General features: G+C 59.7%; 1 protein-coding gene across 3 annotated transcripts in view; it reads left to right on the top strand.

Annotated features, from left to right (window-relative positions):
- Positions 1-15,204, top strand: part of BIN3 (bridging integrator 3) — a 45,177-nt gene extending 29,973 nt beyond the window's left edge. The window contains exons 4-6 of one of the 3 annotated variants that reach the window (XM_054180751.1): positions 6,587-6,728; positions 8,932-9,066; positions 14,386-15,204. In XM_054180751.1, the coding sequence (XP_054036726.1) occupies positions 6,587-6,728; positions 8,932-9,066; positions 14,386-14,532 (424 nt within the window). In that variant the 3' untranslated portion in view covers positions 14,533-15,204. The remainder of the gene's footprint in view (positions 1-6,586; positions 6,729-8,931; positions 9,067-14,385) is intronic. The other 2 variants (XM_054180750.1, XM_054180749.1) reach the window with 2 other exon arrangements.
- The last annotated feature ends 2,860 nt before the right edge of the window (positions 15,205-18,064 follow it).

The following is an 18,064-nucleotide window of genomic DNA, read 5'->3' as shown; positions in this document are numbered from 1 at the left end:
CCAGATGCTTCGGCCTCACGCTCGGCCATCCTTGTGCCTCTCGAGCTTCCTCCTCATCTCACCCACCGGCCCTTTCTTCTGCATCTCACGCTCCCCAGCTCTTTCATTCCTTTTTTTCCCCTGTCCGGTGCCAGCCGCAGACCCTGCCGGCTTCCTTTCGCATTCATTTTCCCAGCTGTTGTCCCTAAAATAATGCCATAGGGAAGAGCGCGTGTGCTTCCAGCCTTGTCCGGCTCACGGGGCTGCCAACGAGAGTGCTCGAGACACTTGCAAATGGGGAAAAATAAAGGTTTTACTATTATTTTTCCCTTTGCCAAAGCCTTAGCGCCTCTTTTGCATCGCGAGACTGAAAACGGGGGTGGTGGAAGCTGCAGGGCGAGCGTCGGGGAGGCATCAGGGGTGCCTGGGGGCAGCGGGGATGGAGAGGAGAAGCCGGGGTGCTCGGGGAGGTGAGGGGACGGTCCCGTTCCCCCAGCGTCCCCACAAAAAGCCGCTCGCTGGGCTCACCAGGAGCCTCCGATCAGAGAAGGAGAGAAGTTTTTAAGTTTTCGAGGCCCAGACGTGTCAGCTGGGCTGACTAACGAACGAATCCGGCCGCGCCGGGAATCCCGGTGGCACTTTTATCTCCCGCGGCTGTGTCTCACCAACCCCGTCCTTTCATTAGGGGAAGCTGAGGGGAGGCTGGCGTGGAGACGAGCTGGCAACACGATTTATAATTCAGAGAAGCGGGTGATTTATACTTTTTTTTTTTTTTTTTTTTTTTCTCCAAGGCTAAACTGTCATCCTAAGAGGAGTTCGCCGGTACGTTCCCCCTCTCCCCCCGGCAGCAGCGGGGAGACAGTAATTTGTATTTTCTTTTCGTTATCCCTGCGTATCTCCCCTCACCTGCTCCTTTTAAGCCGCCTGGGCTGTAATCCCCTCTCAGCAGCCTTGCCTAAAAAGTGACAGGGAACAACGGCAGCTTATTCCGCAAGCTGCTTTCATGGCGGGGGCTCTAATGCCCTGTGCTGCTGTTTTACCTTCGCTCCCGCTCTGGGCTTTGTAGCACCGTACCCACCAAATTTTCTTTTTAAGTCGGCTTCGGTTTTCTCGGCTTTGTATTTAAAAAAAAAAAAAAAAGAAAAAAAAGTATGGAGTAAGAGAGGGCGGCGCTGGGGATTTGTGAGTGGTTACGGCTGTCAGAGCCTCTCATCCTCTACAGAAGCAGGGTCTGGGTGGAGCGTAGGGAGGAGGATGGTGCTGGGCTTATCAATAAATTATAATAAATACCCACATCTGCTCCAGGGCTTTCCATCTCTGCTTCCCAGAGCACTCTGCCGCAGGAGGAATCATACAGTCGTTGCCCTTGCTCGGTGTGGGGGGGGAATGGATGGGTGAAATGACCATGGATTTGCTTCTCAGGCTTCCCTGGTCGGGCTAAAATGCTAAAATTCTGGGTTTAATTGTTTAGACTTTATTTCCGGAGTGGCTGATGCTGTTTGGAGGTTCCTCACCGCCCATGGCACCGATGATGCTCCTCGTCTGCTGGCACCACGGACGTCTGCGGGGGCCAGGAGGGTCTGCGATGCTCAGCCAGGGGCTTTGGCAAAGCTTTGAGATCCTCCTAGGAACGTTCTTGCAGGGCTTGGGAGGCTGAGGGATGTGTTTGTGGATGGCGGGAGCTTTTGGAGGGTTTGTAGCCGGCCTTTCTGCCAGGAGCATTTGTAAATAACATGCTTGAGATATTTGCGAAGACACTGGGATGACGTGTGAAATGCAGCAATTTATTAAGTCATTGGAATAACTTGGCAGTGGTGGAGCCCGTATCTCCCTATCAGCCTTCACGGCGTGTTTACCACCCCTGGCGCATGGCTTGGGATCGTATTTCTGTACACACGGGGAGAAAAAACCCGGGCAGGACTTCAACATGGGCAAGAAACCCGCTTTTTTCTGAACTCCGGGGGGGAATTTCAGAGCTGCTGGGTTGATAGGGAATTCATACGGAGTAATTCCTTCAGGGGCTGGAGGCAGCTTCTCGCCTCGACCCAGCTCAGGCCGAGGAAGGAGCATCCTTCCCTGCTGGGGCTGGGCTGATCCGGCGTGAAAATTAATCCAGGTGACTCACGGGGGAGCTTGGTTGGCAAAGAGAGATCTTGGATGGCACAGGGAGACCTCGATTGGCACAAGAAGACCTTGGATGGCCCAAGGAGAGCTTGGGTGGCCCAGGGAGACCTTGGATGGCACATGGAGAGCTCGGTGACACAGGGAGAGCTTGGATGGCACAAGACCTCAGATGGCACAGGGAGAGCTCGGATGGCAGAGGGAGACCTTGGGTGGCCCAGGGAGAGCTTGGTTGGCACGGAGAGCTTGGTTGGCACAGAGAGCTTGGATGGCCCAGGGAGAGCTTGGATGGCACAAGAAGACCTCGGTTGGCACAGGGAGACCTCGGTTGGCACAACAACCTTGGTTGGCCCAGGGAGACCTCAGTTGGCACAAGAAGACCTTGGTTGGCCCAGGGAGACCTCGGTTGGCTCTCCGTTGGTGTCTTGAAGGAGCCATGGCTGGTCTGGTCCTTCCCACTGGTGCCGGCGGTGCAGAACCACCACACCGGGACAACCTCAGCTGCCACGTGGGGTTTGCCAGCACCTTAGAAATCCCCACGCTGCGGCTGCTGGGGAAAAACTCACAGGGGTGTCAACTTTGCGGCCTTTAAAACCCCTTGAGCATCTCATAGGGGGCGGATTGAGCCCTCCCGTGCACATCCCTCAACAACCCGTCACTTATCGCTGTTGGAGCCGGGGCTGCGGGGAGGTGGGTTGGAGCCAGGGAGCCGGCGCGGTGCGTTTTATTAATGGCTGAGCTTCTTCTCCCCCCCATCTCTCTGAAATACAGCGTATAATCTATGCATTAGAAGTCCTTGTGAGACAGTAGTTGCTGTGCCTACACGGTAACAGCCTCTTCAGATCCAGCGCTCTAGCTATTTTATTTTTTTAAAGCGCTGCCGGAGTACAGCGTCCTTCCATTACGGGCTGCAAAATCGCGCCGAGTTGATATTAGGAATCAAGCCTTTTTCCCTTTTTTAAAACCAGATTTGACTTCAAAGCGAAGGGAAACTGTGTCGCTGCTCGGCTTCTGCGTTCTCAGCTGAGCTCAAGGGTTCGCTCTTCCCCTGCGGTCGCGCGTTGGTAAGATGTAAAAATGGCTGCGTGTTAATTCTCCGGTGTCTCGTGGCTCTTTTTAATGTGCCAGCACCGACCGCGGAAGGGCCGAGCGTGTGGGAGAAAGGGCTCAAAAGCTGGTCCGTTGCGGGAAAAAACCGCCGTTGAAAAGCTAGCGTTGGGTACCGGCTCAGCATCTTTGAGGCGTCTTCTCAATACGCGTCTTCTAAGGGTTGAGGGATGTGACGGCTGCATCCAGGCCACGCTTGGTGGCTTGGTGGCCCCGGAGGGGATGGCCGCGGCTCGGCGTTTGGGGCACAGGCTCCCTGCGGAGCGGGGAAAGGAGGATTTCCCAGCTCCGGGCCATCTCCTCCCACGTTTCCCAGCCCGGAGGCACGTCGCAGAGGAGCAGCTCCATTCGCCCCCGTGAGCTGCGTCGTGCTCCTGCCCCGCTTTCGGCTGCGATGGGGAGGGGTAAGGGGGTCGTGTGTGTGTTACGGTCTGAGAAACCCACAATTTATTGTCGTTTAGACAACTATTCTCTCACCCGATGAGCCCTCCCCACCCGGGAAGGGGAATTGAGGAAAACCAAGGAACTACGAGGGCTGAGATATAAATAGATTTAATAGCATAAGACTAAATAATTAACATTAATAATACTAAAGAACCAGTGTTGATCCCGATACCAATATGAAATATACAGTAGGGGACAGCCGGTGTGGGACCCTGCGAGGGCTCGGGGCTCCGGCACCGGGGTGAGGAGATCTCAGGGTCACAGGCATCACAGGAGAGAGAGAAAACTCCTCAGCAAACTCTCTGATTTCTACGGAATGTGCCGTTCGTGGTATGAAATAACGCCGTTGGCACCTTGGGCCAAGCGCCCGGGTCTCGCTCCTCCTCGTCCCCGCACCTGGCGAGCTCAAAAACACTGAGATCTTGAATCCCGCATACCGTCGCTGGCGATAAAGTAAATATTTTCACCAGCTCAGGCACCAGAGGCTTCTAAAAGGGCAGTTTTCCCAGGCATTAGAAGAGAAGTGAGTCCTGTGTCGCTCCCACCGGAGCAGCGTGCCGTTACCAAACCCGCCCCGTCAAGGATATAACCCAAAAATAAAGCCGGGAGCCGCTGGCCTGACAGGATCCTTCCTTTTTATTGCCGCCTCCTGAAGAATTGGGGGAAATTTCGGCAGAATCTGCCACCGCGAGCTGCTGGCGTTACCTGTGCGCCCTCGGCAAAGAGCGTCTGTGCTTTTATACCCAGGAGACACCCCCCGCCCCCTCCCCAAACCTGGGTACCCCCCTTCCCTGCGGTCCGTCCTGCCCGGCCCCATTCCCCCGCCCCTCCCAGGGCGTATTTTTTGGGGACTTTATGTAGAGGGAGGAGAGATTTTATAGCAGCCGAGGAGATGGTGAGAGCCCGGAGCTCAGCACAGCCGCGGTGTTTAAATATAATAGGGAGCGGTGTGGGAAGGGGACCATAAAAAGCAATGTCAGGGCAGCCGGGCAGGGTGACGATGCCGGGTGACGCTGGGTGACGCTGGGGCGAGCTCCCTGATGACTTTTGCAGGTTGCTCCCGACGCCACGTCCCGCAATAGTCGCCGTTGGGAGGAGAATATCCCCGGGGGGGAGCCCAGGAGAGCCGCGCAGGGACCGGCCCCGCTCGTCCCCGGCCCGCGGGGACCCCGTCCCCCCGTTCGTCGTCTCCCGGAGGGATGCTGGAACGCAAACGCTTGAACAGAAACGCTTAAACGCAAATGTTTCCCCTTTTCCCTGCCTTCTGGCGCTTGCCCCTTGCAAATCGGTAAAGCTTTGCCTCCGCACACACCCCCCGGGTCCGGCATATTAACACCCTCCGGGGCGACCACAGCGTCGGAAAAATTAGATTATTTTTCTTTTTAATAGGGGACGGGGTGGCTCTGCAGGGCTTGAGGATGCCCATGGTTTTCTTGGAACCCGGATGCCTCCGTCTTAACCCCGCGCCCGATTCCGTCTAAAGCCAATCAGTCGTAAAGTCAGATGTGTGTTTTTCTTTCTCCTGATGTTTTCTTCTTCCTGACATTTCCTAATGTTTTTCTTTTTCCTAATTTCCCCAGCCTAGATTATAGACGGATTGTTATCTCTTTGTTGGTTTTTTTTGTTTGTTTGTTTAGTTTTGGGGTTTTTTGCCATTCAAAAGAAAGCAGTTTGCTTGGCGAAAATCATCACCAAGCTGCTTTGTACACATTTTTCACGACCGGTTCCCGGCCTTGTCCCCTTCCCCCCCCCCAAAAATAACCCTATGATTTGTGGAGATTAAATTAATATATCCAGAAGTACTGTGACCCGTCTCATACCAACCCAGAGCCCGGCACCGGCGCGGTCCCCACCGCTATAATTTGATTTACTGCAATTTGGGAGACGAGCCGGTTTCTGGCTTTCCCTTCTCCTGTCGCCTTCAAAAATAATTCCCTCTCGTCTCCGCCGTCAGGTGTTCCCGTTTCCACCATTTGTAACACGTTTTCATCGGACGAATCATCCCGTAAGCCTGCCTAATTGTTGGCCGCTGTTAATCCTTCGGCGTGGGGGTCGGAGCCGGGCAAGCTCTGGGGTTTGCAACCCCCGAAAATCACCCCCCAAAAAAAGCACTTCGTATTTTGCACTTCAATTTTTGCACTTCATATTTCTTTTTTTGTTTTTTCCGCCCCCCCCCAGCCCCGGACTTTTGATTCACCTCCTCGCCCGGCTCCTTTCCTTTTCCAAACGCGCTGGTGGGGGAATTAACCGCATTAGCTAATTCTATATTTGGGGGGGCGGGGGGAAGTTGTTTATTTTTTTTGCGTTTTGGTTCGTTTTGTGGAGTTAACAGCTTTGTTTTCTGCCGCAGTTTCCGTCCCGCCCCCCCGTCCCAGCTCCCCGTCCCGGCTCTCCATGTTCTGGAATACAGCAGCTGGAAGAGCCCGGGGCGGCGGTGGGGGGGGCAAACTGTTAAAAATAAAGAACTAATGGTAAAAGCAGAAGGGCTGGCAGGAGAACTCAGCAGCAGGTTGGGACCTTTGGAGTACTTTTACCAGGCTTTGCAAAATTGCCTGGGTTGGTTTGGTTTTTTTCTTGTTATTATTTCAAAACACACCCTTGGACACAGGAATCCACCCCAAAAAAAAAAAAAAAATATACAAAACAACCCAAGCACGTGCTTCTAGTTCCCCTCTCAAACCCCGCACCCTGGCAAGGCTTTGGAAAAAAAACTTTATATATATCGCTTTGTATTTTCTTCCGGTCTCCTGGAAGATGGCGGTGAAAGCGTCGGTGTTCGCCACAGGCTTGGTTTAAACCCCTGCGGGTTTTTGCCGCGCATCCGGAATTATTCGGGGCGCTTTCGGCTGGGAGATCGTCTCGGATGCTGCGTCCCACTCCCCCCCCCCCCCAAAAAAAAAAAATTAAAAAATTTCCCTTTTCATCCTTTCCCCAGGTTTAGCAGCGTTTTTCCCAGCTTGAACATGGCGGTGAAGAGACGGGAGCAGACGCTGCAGGACTACAAGCGCCTGCAGTCCAAGGTGGAGAAATACGAGGAGAAGGAGAGGACCGGCCCCGTCCTCGCCAAGTTACACCAGGTACCCAGACGCTCCCGGACCCAAAAACCCGAGCAGAGCCAGCGGGAAAACTCGGGAAGAGCTTTTTCCCCCCCCACCCCGCCTAGGATTTCACATCCATGCCGAGCCCCTCCGTGAAATAAAAACATTGGGGAAGGGTGTAAAAGCGCCGCGCAGGGCGCTCGGTAACGGGAATGCGAGTTCGGGCACTCGAGCAAAGGGGAAAAAAAAGCCAGTTTTCCAAAATCGAATGGGATAAAAGCCACGGGATTTCATCCCCCACCGCCTCCCCCCCGCCACCCCACCCCGACCTCCGCATCTTGGGTGGGAAAAGGGGAAGATCAGAGCGATTCGAGGCTTTCTGTTTGCCACCTGTTGCCGAAATTCGTCTTGGAAAATTGCAGTAATTGGTTAGCAGGAAGCTTCGCCAGATTCTTTTCTCTCTCCCAAATTTTAGCAAAATTATGATGGGTTTATTTATTTATTTATTTATTTATTTTTAATTAAATCTACACCAGCGTTTCTCCTCAAATCTGTCGCTCCTGCAGAACCTTGCTTGATCCCCGAAGGAGCAGTTGACTTTCTCGGCGTCAAAGAACGTGTATTTTCTGCTGGCTTTCCATCACAAAAAAGGAAGTTTTGTGTTAAAGAACAGCCCTATCAGCCTTAACAAAAGAAACCCCCGATTTAATAGTAAGCAGCTTATTTCGCTTAGCCTCGGTGACTAAAGCTGGGGCTGGAAAAATGGGAATGCTTTTGTCCTGGTGATTAAGCAGGTTTTAGTTATTTAATATTTATTTTTTTTCCCCCCTTAATGAACTTCTGTGTGATCTAATTTTCGCCCCGCAAAATAAACGCCCGCGGGAGCCTTAAAGAATCCTTTAAGGCATCAGAGAGATCCACAGATTTGATGGGAAATAGCCTAATCTCATCCGGGTATTTTTATTGAGCGGCAAATTTGCGTCTTCCCTTTCAGAGCTTTTTTTTTTCTCAAAGTCTTCTGCTCTTTGGGGCCCCCACCTGAACTCCACCCCAGGCCCCGTGGCAGACGACGAATTTGCTCGTTTTCCTCTCAGATCTACTGAAGCCTGATATTATTTCAGGTTTTGTTCGTCCCATCCCTCCGGCGCCTTGTCCCGGGGAGCGGGTCCGGCGCCGCGGATGGGCTGGGCTGGGCTGGCCGGTTTTCTCCCCCCCTCCCGTCGGAATGGCACCGGGATTAAGTGGCAGACTTGAACCCGTCTAATATTTCACAGCCCACCCCCTCCTGCCCTTTTCCACACCATCTCAGAGACATTTCCCTTTCTCCCCACGCTTCTGTTTAAAGAAGCCAGTTGGATGCGCTGAGCTGAAGGTCATGGGCAAAAATGACGGTGGGGGCAGGATCCTCTGGCGACGCTCTTGGGAATCGCAGGGCGAGGGGACACGGACGTGGATGGGGATGTTCTCCAGCCTGGCTGAGCTTTGGGGTTGCTTTTTTTTTCCCTGTTCTCCTGAGGGAGAGAAGACCAGCTGGCTCGTGATCTCTGCAGCAGCCTCTCTAGGTGTCCCGTGGCTTTCCCCATGGTCCAGGGTCAGAGTTTGGGTCCCACCAGGCTCCGCTAGTTGGTCACTTGGGTCCCACCAGGCTCCGTTAGCTGGTCACTTAGGTCCCACCAGGCTCCATTGGATGGTCATATAGGTCCCACCAGGTTCCTTTAGCTGGTCATTTAGGTCCTACCAGGCTCCATTAGCTGCTCACTGGAGTCCCACCAGGCTCCGTTGGATGGTTGCGTGGGCCCCACCAGGCTCCATTGGATGATCATTGGATTGTCATATAGGTCCCCCCAGGCTCTGTTAGCTGGTCACTTGGGTCCCACCAGGCTCCATTAGCTGGTCACTTGGGTCCCACCAAGCTCCATTGGATGGTCATATAGGTCCCACCAGGTTCCATTGGCTGGTCACTTGGGTCTCACCAGGCTCTGTTGAATTGTCGCATGGGTCCCACCAGGTTCCATTAGCTGGTCACTTGGGTCCCACCAGGCTCCATTGGATGGTCCTGTAGGTCTCACCCTGTTCCATTAACTGGTCACGTGGTCCCACCAGACTCCGTTAGCCGGTCACGGGTTGTCCTCGGGTCAAAGCAGAGCAGTCTGCCGGCCTGGGGTGCCCTCTGTGCAGGTCTGCCCAAGGGAAGGGCGTTTTCCCAGATGTCTGACCCCCCCAATCCTCTCTCCTTTCCCAGGCCCGTGAAGAGCTGAGGCCGGTGAAGGAGGACTTCGAAGCCAAAAACAAGCAGCTCCTGGAGGAAATGCCCAAGTTTTACAGCAGCCGCATCGATTACTTCAAACCCAGCTTTGAGTCGCTGGTCCGGGCGCAGGTGAGATGCTGTCCCCTGTCTACCAGCTGTCCCTTTGGTGGGCATCCTCCCTGCAGAGCATCCGGGGTCCTACGGGGGGGTGGATTCCTCTTGGAGCCAGGCACCTTCTCGAGCTGCGTGTTAGGTAACGCGCGGCCATCCTCTGCCCAAACGTCGTTAATTCCAGCGATTTAATTACGGAGCGGTGAGAAGGCACGGGGAGCAGTGGTGGGACGGGCGGTGGGACACTGGGAAGGTGATGGTTGGACCTTGTCCTGGCAGAAGGGCAGGTTGGCATCTGCTGGTACCTGCGGTGATGCGGTGCTGGCGGTCGAGTAGGAAGGACCGCCAGGAGCCCGCTCGAATTGCCGGCCTCCGGCTTCCTTCCGTGCCCCGCTGCCGCTCCTCCTCCCGTCTTCCTCCTCCTCTCGCCCTTTCCTTGCGGCTGGAGAGGCAAATTGTGGGCATCTCATTTAGCTTTGAACTTCTGCCGTCGTCGTGCCCTGCATCCCGGGGGGGGTCCAGCGCCAGGAGGTGGGCGAAACCCCACCGTGGGCGTTATTTTTCCTTACGTTTTGGGGTTTGGGTTTTTTGGTTTTTTTTGGTTTTTTGTTTTTTGTTTTTTTTTTCGGAAGGGAAGGTGCTGGAGCCACCCAGGTGCGGCGGGGCGGCTGCAAGGTGGTGCAGAGAGCACATTTCTCATCTCACCTCCGACTTGGTGGTGGTGGCGGGGGGTGGGGGGGGGGGGGTGGAAAAAAGGCTCTCCACAGAGCTGCCAGCAAGTTGTCTGCAGGCTGATTCACCTACCAGATGGTGCCGATGCACCCTGCCGCCGGCTGGGTGGGTGCTGGGGATGCTGTTCTCGCTGTTCCCTTAGCAATCGGGGGCGCGCGGGGGGCTCCCTCTTCCAGCCATCCCAACCAGACTCCCTGGAGCCACCGCAAAAATCTCGCCGCCCCCCGCTCTTTTCCCCCCCCAGGCTTTGCAAACCCTCTCCGGCCGCTGGCTGTGGGTGGGTCGTTTGGCCGAGACCTTGAAACCGGAATGCCGCCTGTCCCGGCCGGCGGTTTCCTTAGAGAGCGGCTTTGCCCCCCTGTCCTTGGCCACCGTGTCCCTCGCTCGGCTCCTGCTGGCTCCCGGCTGCCAGCTGGCTCCTGCCGCGGCTCGTCGGGAGCAGCGCCGGGGGGGAGCGATGTCTCTTCTCCATGTCTCTTCTCTGTTACTCTTTGAATTAGAGGCGATAGGACCAGAGGAGACGGCCTGAAGTTGCACCGGGGGAGGTTTAGGGTGGATATCAGGAAAAACGTCTTCGCCCAAAGGGTTGTCAAACATCGGAACAGGCCGCCCAGGGCAATGATGGAATTGCCATCCCTGGAGGGATTTAAAAGCCGGGCAGACGTGGTGCTGAGGGACGTGGGTCAGTGGTGGCTTGGGCAGCGTTGGGTTGATGGTTGGACTCGATGATCCTAAAGGTCTTTTCCAACCTGGACCCTTCTATAAAGAGCTGGGTGCATGGGAGATGCGAGCGCGGAGCAGCGGGGGGCTGGTTGCCGGGGCTGGTTGCCATTCTTAGCCTCTTCTTCCTTGGGAGAACGGGGAATGTTCTCCATTCATACCCTCTTCTTCCTTGGGGAATCCTCGATTTTGTTTCTTGGCCGGCTGCCCCGCTTCTCTTCAGGTGTGGATTTTTTTTCGGAAAGGCTGGCCCAACCTTGTTGTTTAATACCCGAGAGGCGGCGGCGTAACAAAGCTGATGCGTCTCCCGTAGGCTAGACGAGAGCTGGTCCCAGATGGATGCTAAAGCGTGTCGCATCCCGCCCTCCCCGCCTACCTGGATGGGAGCTGCATCCCTCTTCCCCAGCGCTGGCTGCATCCTTCCACCCCCGGGGAGGGACGCACCGGCTCGGCGTTCCCCTAAGGAATGACTCGTTTGTGCCCGGGCTGGGCTCGGGGTGTCCCGTGGTCCCCCCCAGCGCCGTTCAGGAGCTCTTGCCCGGTGGCTACGTGGCGTCTCCCCCGGCGCAGGTGGCTGAAATGAAAAAGAAAAAGGGAAGTGACTTGCCCAAGGTAACGTAATGAGTCAGTGGCGAGCCGGGAATAGCACCCGCGAGCCCTGACTCACCGCCGCGGCTGCTCACCTGCAGGCACCGGGGCAGGGGGAGCGATGCCGGCACCATCCCCGTCCCCATCCCAACGTCCCGGCGGTGAGCGGGCGATGGGAGGCACGGGAATGGGGGACGGGCTGTGCCAGCCCCATTCATCCCGCCGCCGCTTCCCCGGTTCTCTCTTCCCTCCGTGCCTCGTTGAGCTTATTTAGCGTCTCGGGGGGTTCCACATTAGCGGAATTTCGATTTTCAGCCTCTTCTGCGGGTACCTGGAGGAGCCATGGGTTGGCCAACGGGGCTGGAGCGCGTATCCCTCAAGGGAAGGGACGGATAGGGACTGGGATGCTGGGATCAGCTCTGCGCTTGGGTGGCACCGTGCCGGGGACTGTGACTTGTCCCTGGGTCAAACCCACCATTCGAAGGCGGCCCTGCGTGCAAAACCGTGTCGTTTTTCCCTTTTTTTTTTTGGCCCTGGAGAAAACAGAGGGGGTTAAAGTGAGACAAGCGTGTGACAAGTGGCACCGGCCAGCGGCCGCCTTGGTGGGAAGAAGCCGTGGCATGGCAAAAGGGAAGGATCCCGCTTCAAACCGGCTCCGGAGCAGCAGCTTTTATGGCTTTGACCCAACGAGACCCTCCAAGACCTTCTGGCCGGGCGGCTGGGTTCCCATGGCACGGCTTGGCCGCCGGCCCCGCTGCCGGGTGTCTCCTGACGGCGTGACATGCCCCGGGCTCGCGGGGACTGTAACATTCAACACCAAATGCTTCTGTCCACCCACGTGCCTTGGGCCAAGCCAACAGAGGCAAATATTTCCCTGGCTGGGGACTTTGAAGTGGCCACATGAAGATGAAAGGGGGAGATTTGGAGCTCCGTTGCCGCTGCGAGCGCGCGAACGCTTCCTTCCCTCTTTGCGCTTTTGTTTTTTCCAGCTAGAAAACGCGATGCTCCCCTGGTTTTTAAGGAAATGGCGGGGGGGGGGGGGGGGAACCAAACGGTCCAGCCCTGGCAGTGACTCTTGTTTTGTGTAGGGCTGACATAAACACAACCTGCTGCCGCCCGGCTGGGGCATTGTAAACGCGATCTATAGAAAATCGGGAGAACACGGTGTCCCGAAACAGAATTAGTTCAAGACAGGTGGACTCGGGGGCCCTTGGCTCGCTCTCAAAGGCGAGTTGGGGATGGGATTTGATGGGATGGGGGACGGAGCGTATGGTATCCATAGCTGGAAAAGTATTGAGCTGCAGGCACCGGGGGTCCCCCCCCCCCCGCCACTGCTGGGGCTGTCGGTGCCCGTCGGTCTGGGGTGCATCCCACCCACCCCCATAGGCACGGTGATGGTTTTCACCCGTGTTTCAAGGGGAGAAAAGCCCTGGGGGGGCCCAATGCCCGTGGGATCTCGTTGATAAAGCGCAGGAGACTGGGATGGCGGTGCTTGCTGGCGCCCCAGCTGCCTGCCGACTGGTTAGGCACTGGGTCCTGCTGGGGGAGAGGAGCATCCCCAAGGAGACCCGCCGGGCCCCGGCGTCTCCTGCGGGAAGGGCTCCGTGGCTGCGGCTCGTGGGCGGTGGAAGGGGGGGCAGCGACCGAAATATTTGCTCTGCTTTGCCCGTTCAATACGGCGGAGATGCTGCCGTGGATGCTGGCATGCCCGGGGCGTGGGGAGGGGGCAATCCTGGGGTGGGGGGGTTCGGGGGGGGGGGCGGCAGCTCCCATGGCTGCCCTGCCATCCCGGGGAGACCGGTTTCAAGGTGCCGGTGCCTTTTCTGTGACAGAATTGGCCGTGCCACTTGGCCATGCGGCAAAGAACCGAACCCATCCGATGGCGGGCTGGGGACAAGGGACACGGGGGGGCTGCTCCGGAGCTCCGGTGCCAGGTTTGGCCTCCGGGGACCGTGCTGACCCAGGGATTATGGTGGCGGGGGGGGGGGTGGTTTTGGCATTCTCAGCTCAGGGCAGCATCTCTTACCAGCGTGGGACCGGGGTTGCAGCCGGCGGGGAGGAGTGGGGTGAGCCGGTTGTGGGGCCATGGTTTGGTGGAGGGGGCTGCAATGGGGTGGTTGGCGGGGGGGGGGGGGGGGAGGAGGAGGGTGTTCATGCCCCCCATGCCAGCCCGCTCGGCCCTGCCGCCGCCGAGCGGGGTTCGTTAGTCACTGTGTAAATGAGCATTGCTGCTGAATCACCCGGCGCCCGCTGCGTGGGGAGCCCCAGCCCTGGAGCAGCCCCCGCTGCACCCCGGTACCCAGGAGGGGGGAGGAGGGGGGGGGGAATGGAGGCAGCTGGCAAAGGCACCCGGGTCCCCAGCATCTCCCCTCGGCCCTGCCCAAAATAAGCATCATTTTTGAGCAAGATTAGGGGAGCCGGTCTCCATGGAGACTGTGCGTGTCTCCACGCTGGCGCTGCTGGAGATGCCGGGCCCCCCCCCGCCAGCCTCGCCTGTGCCCCTCTGTGAAATGGGGGCAACGCCGGCACCGTCCAGCAACGCTTCCCCCTCCGAGCTGGGGGGAATGCCCAGGCATGGCATCCCCATCGCCCTCCTCCCGCGGGGCACCGCAGCTCTCCAAAATTGAGAGGGGTGGGGGGGGTCCTGACTCTGCCACCCTCCCCGCAGCGCCGGGGGCTCTCCTTCGCTGCCAGCGCCCGCTGGCCACCCCGGCTCTCCTTTGGCAAGCCCGGTGCCATCTGCCTGCGCTTGACCCACCGGCTCCCACTCCGGCAAGCGCCGCCGGCTCGCTGCCGGAGTTAATTGGCGGTGCTAATTAGCACGTTATTAAAACACCCCCTCCCCCTTGCTTCGTGGCGCTGCCAGGCGTTGCTGCTCGCCACCCTCGCCGTGCCCCTGCCCGGGGAGCCGAGACCTGTTGCGGTGCCTGGTGGCACCAGGTAGGTTTGCCCCGGTGCCGGTGACGCCGGGGCGGGGGACGGGCAAGGGACACCGGGCTGCGGCACGGGGCCCGTGGCTGCGCGGCGGCGCTGGGCGCCGGCGGCGGCCCCCCGTGCGCGCAGCTCCCCAGATGGGAAGCGAGCAGAGAAGGGCAGCGCGTTATTAAAATGTGTTGAGTTGTAATAATCTCAGGGGGTGGCATTAACACATGGGAGGAAGCTATTTTAGAAACAGAAATGCTAAGGCGAGGGGCTGGCTCGGGCAGCGCCGCACCTCTTGGTGGGGAAGGAGACCACCCCCCAGCTCCAATCGCCCCCATCTTTCTTCCCCCCGCCCCCCCCCCCCATCCTCCCCAGGTTGTCTACTACACGGAGATGCACAAGATTTTTGGGGACCTGACGGCGCAGATCGACCGGCCCGGCTTGAGCGACGAGCAGCGGGAGCGGGAGAACGACGCCAAGCTGAGCGAGCTGCGGGCTTTGTCCATCGTGGCCGACGACTGAGCGCCGCGGCGGCGGCGGGGGGGGTCGGTGATGGGGAAGGGGCTGGGCATCCCCCCCCTGCCCCCCGGCTCCCGCAGCCAGGCCGCTCCCCACCTCCTCCCTCCCAGGGACGGACTCGGGGGGCGGGGGGGCTTTAGCCGCTGGCAGCTCCCTTTGCCCCCGTGGCTTTGCCATCCTGCCGGGACACGGTATTGCCTGGGGGGGGCACAGCAGGGCTCACCGCCCCACAAGCCAGGTCGGGATCGGGCCCAGGCTCCTTGCCTTTCTGGCAGGACGACTGAATCGCTCCCCCGGCTGCTGCTGGACTGTTCATTTTGTGCCTTAGGAGCCCAGTATCCCCCCCACCTCCCCCGGGGGAGGGTAAATCATTCCAATCCCGTTTTTTGGGGCGTCGGGAGCGGGGGATGCATCCCGCACGGAGCGTCATGGGACGCCGCGCTCTCAATCCGCCCCGTTTTAAGCAGGAAGGACGCAAAGCGCCTCTGCCCCATAGCTGGGAGGGTGCCTATCGGGCTGGCGGGGGGGGTGCACATCTGGCCGGGGGGTCCACATCTGCCCAGCGATGGGTGCTTGGGTGCCCCGCGCGGGCTATGGGGGAGCCCAGAGCGGACGGTGGGGGGATGCCAAAGGGAAATGCAGCCCAGCCGGGAGCAAACCCGGGGAAAACTTGGCGGGGGGGGGGGGGGAGTGGACCGTAGCGACCCCCCCCCCCGCTCGGTCCCCGGGCGGGGGGGACAGGGGGGCTCCGTTGCTCTTCTCCAATAAAGTTTTTGGCAGCCCGGGGTCCGTGTGCTGGAGCGCGGTGCCAGGGCCGGGCTGCTGCCGCCCTCTGCCGCCGCCTGCCAGCACTGCCGCTCCGGAGGGGGGGGACACCAAGGAGGGGACACCCCCCCCCGCCACCCCCGCCCGGGGCTGGCATGGCCAGAACCCTGCTGGTTGGGAGGGGTGGTCTTAAGAGAGGTATGAGGGGGCTGGAGGGGGTGGGAAAGAGACAAATTGGGGTTTAACAGCCCCTGAAGGGACGCAGAAAGGGAACGGCTTCTGCGGAGCCACCAATGGGACCTGGTGGCCAAGAAGGCCAGGGGTCTCCTGGGGGGGCATTAAGATGACAGACTCCCAGAGCGGCCGGGGTGGGAAGGGACCTCTGGAGATCCCCCCGTCCCACCCCCGGCCAGAGCAGGGTCACCCAGAGCAGGTGGCACAGGGACGCCTCCAGGCGGGGTTGGGATGTCTCCAGAGACGGAGACTCCCCCACCTCTCTGGGCAGCCTGTGCCAGGGCTCTGCCACCCTCACAGCAAAGAAGTTCCTCCTTGTCTTGAGATGGAACTTCCCAGGGGCAGGTTTGTGCCCGTTACCCCTTGTCCTGTCCCCGGGCACCACTGAGAAGAGCCTGGCCCCGTCCTCCTGACACCCCCCCTTGAAGTATTGATCAGCGTTGATAAGATCCCCCCTCAGTCGGCTTTTTTCCAGGCTGAAGAGCCCCAAATCCCTCAGCCTTTCCCCATCGGAGAGATGTTCCAGTCCCCTCATCCTCTTGGTGGCCCTTTGCTGTCCCCTCTCCAGCAGTTCCCTGTCCTTCTGGAACCGGGGAGCCCAGAACTGGACCCAGGGCTCCAGATGGGGCCTCCCTGGGGCAGAGCCGAGGGGGGGGATGACCTCCCTCCACCTGCTGGCCACGCTCTTCTGGATGGGGGACGCGGGGGCACACACGGGCTGTGCCCGAGGTCGCCCCCACCCCGCCTCCCGAATTCAGCCCCCTTCCCGAATTCACCCCCCCGGGACTACCGCACCCCCCCCCGGTCCCCCCCCCACCCCGGGCTGGCAACGGCCCCTCCGCGGAGCCGGGGGGGGAGGGAGGGCACAAAGGCTGTCACTTCCCCCCCGGAGGGTGCCGGGGAGCGGGACCGGGGGGACGACGGCAAAGAGTGACACCCCCCCGGAGGGTGCCGGGGGGGGGGAAACAGAAGGAACGAACCCCCGGAGGGTGCCGGGGGGGACGACAAGAAGTGACCCCCCCCCCCTCGGAGGGTGCCAGGTTGCGGAGGACACAAGGAGTGACCCCCCCGGAGGTTGCCGGGGAGGGAAACACAAGGAATGACCCCCCCGGAGGGTGCCGGGGGGACACACAAAAGCTGGCACACCCCCCGGAGGGTGCCGGGGAGAGGGACCGGGAGGGGACAAAGAGTGACACCCCCCCAGAGGGTGCCGGGGGGGAAACACAAGGAATGACTCCGCCGGAGGGTGCCGGGGGGGGCACGAAGGGTGACACACACCCCCCGGGGGCGGTGCCGGCGCAATCGGGACCCAACGACCCCCAGCTGGGGGGGGGCGGGACTCCCTCCCCGGGCACAGCTGTGCCCCATCGCGGGGCTGGGCAGGGCCCCCCCCCGCGGCCTCTTAAACCGCCGGGGGGGCTGCTGGGAGCCACTGGGGGCTGCCGGGAGCCCTCGGGTGGCGACTGGGAGCTCGTTGCTACTTGCTGGGGGCTCCTGGGTGTCTACTGGGAGCGACGGGGGGGGGGCTCTCTGCTGCCTGCTGGGGGCTTGCTGGGAGCCACTGGGTGCTTACTGGGAGCAATGGGGTGCTAACTGTTGCCTGCTGGGAGCTACTGGGGGCTTGCTCTGTCTACTGGGAGCAGTGGGGGGGCTAGCTGCTGCCTGTTGGGAGCTACTGGGGGCTACTGGGAGTCGACTGGGAGCTTGCCGCTGTCGACTGGGAGCCACTGGGTGTTTACTGGGGGCAATGTGGGGGCTAACTGTTGCCTGCTAGGAGCTCCTGGAGGCTTGCTGCTGCCGACTGGGAGTAACTGGGAGCTTGCCGCTGCCTGCTGGGAGTCGACTGGGAGTAACTGGGAGCTTGCCGCTGCCTGCTGGGAGTCGACTGGGAGTAACTGGGAGCTTGCCGCTGCCTGCTGGGAGTCGACTGGGAGTAACTGGGAGCTTGCCGCTGCCTGCTGGGAGTCGACTGGGAGTAACTGGGAGCTTGCCGCTGCCTGCTGGGAGTCGACTGGGAGTAACTGGGAGCTTGCCGCTGCCTGCTGGGAGTCGACTGGGAGTAACTGGGAGCTTGCCGCTGCCTGCTGGGAGTCGACTGGGAGTAACTGGGAGCTTGCCGCTGCCTGCTGGGAGCAATGGGGGCCTCTGTTGAGAGCTACTGGGAGCTTGCTGCTGCCTGCTGGGAGCGACTGGGTGCTTACTGGGAGCAATGGGGGGCTAGCTGCTGCCCGCTGGGAGCTTGCCGGTGCCTATGGGGAGCAACTGGGGGGCTAGCTGCTGCCCGCTGGGAGCTTGCCGGTGCCTACTGGGAGCGGTGGGGGGGCTAGCTGTAGCCCACTGGGAGCAACTGGGAGCGGTGGGGGGGCTAGCTGTAGCCCACCGGGAGTTCCTGGGAGCTTGCTGGTGCCTACTGGCAGCAACTGGGTGCTGACTGGGAGCTACTGGGGTCACCCCCCCCGCTGCTGGTGCCTACTGGGAGCCCTGGGGTGGGGCCGGAGCCCCCGCAGCCTGGGTGCTACCCCCCCTCGATCAGGTG

Source organism: Rissa tridactyla, chromosome 20 (assembly GCF_028500815.1).
Source record: "Rissa tridactyla isolate bRisTri1 chromosome 20, bRisTri1.patW.cur.20221130, whole genome shotgun sequence".
NCBI lineage: Eukaryota > Metazoa > Chordata > Aves > Charadriiformes > Laridae > Rissa > Rissa tridactyla.
Note: the sequence above shows the minus strand (reverse complement) of the source record. Positions and strands in the feature narration are given on the sequence as shown.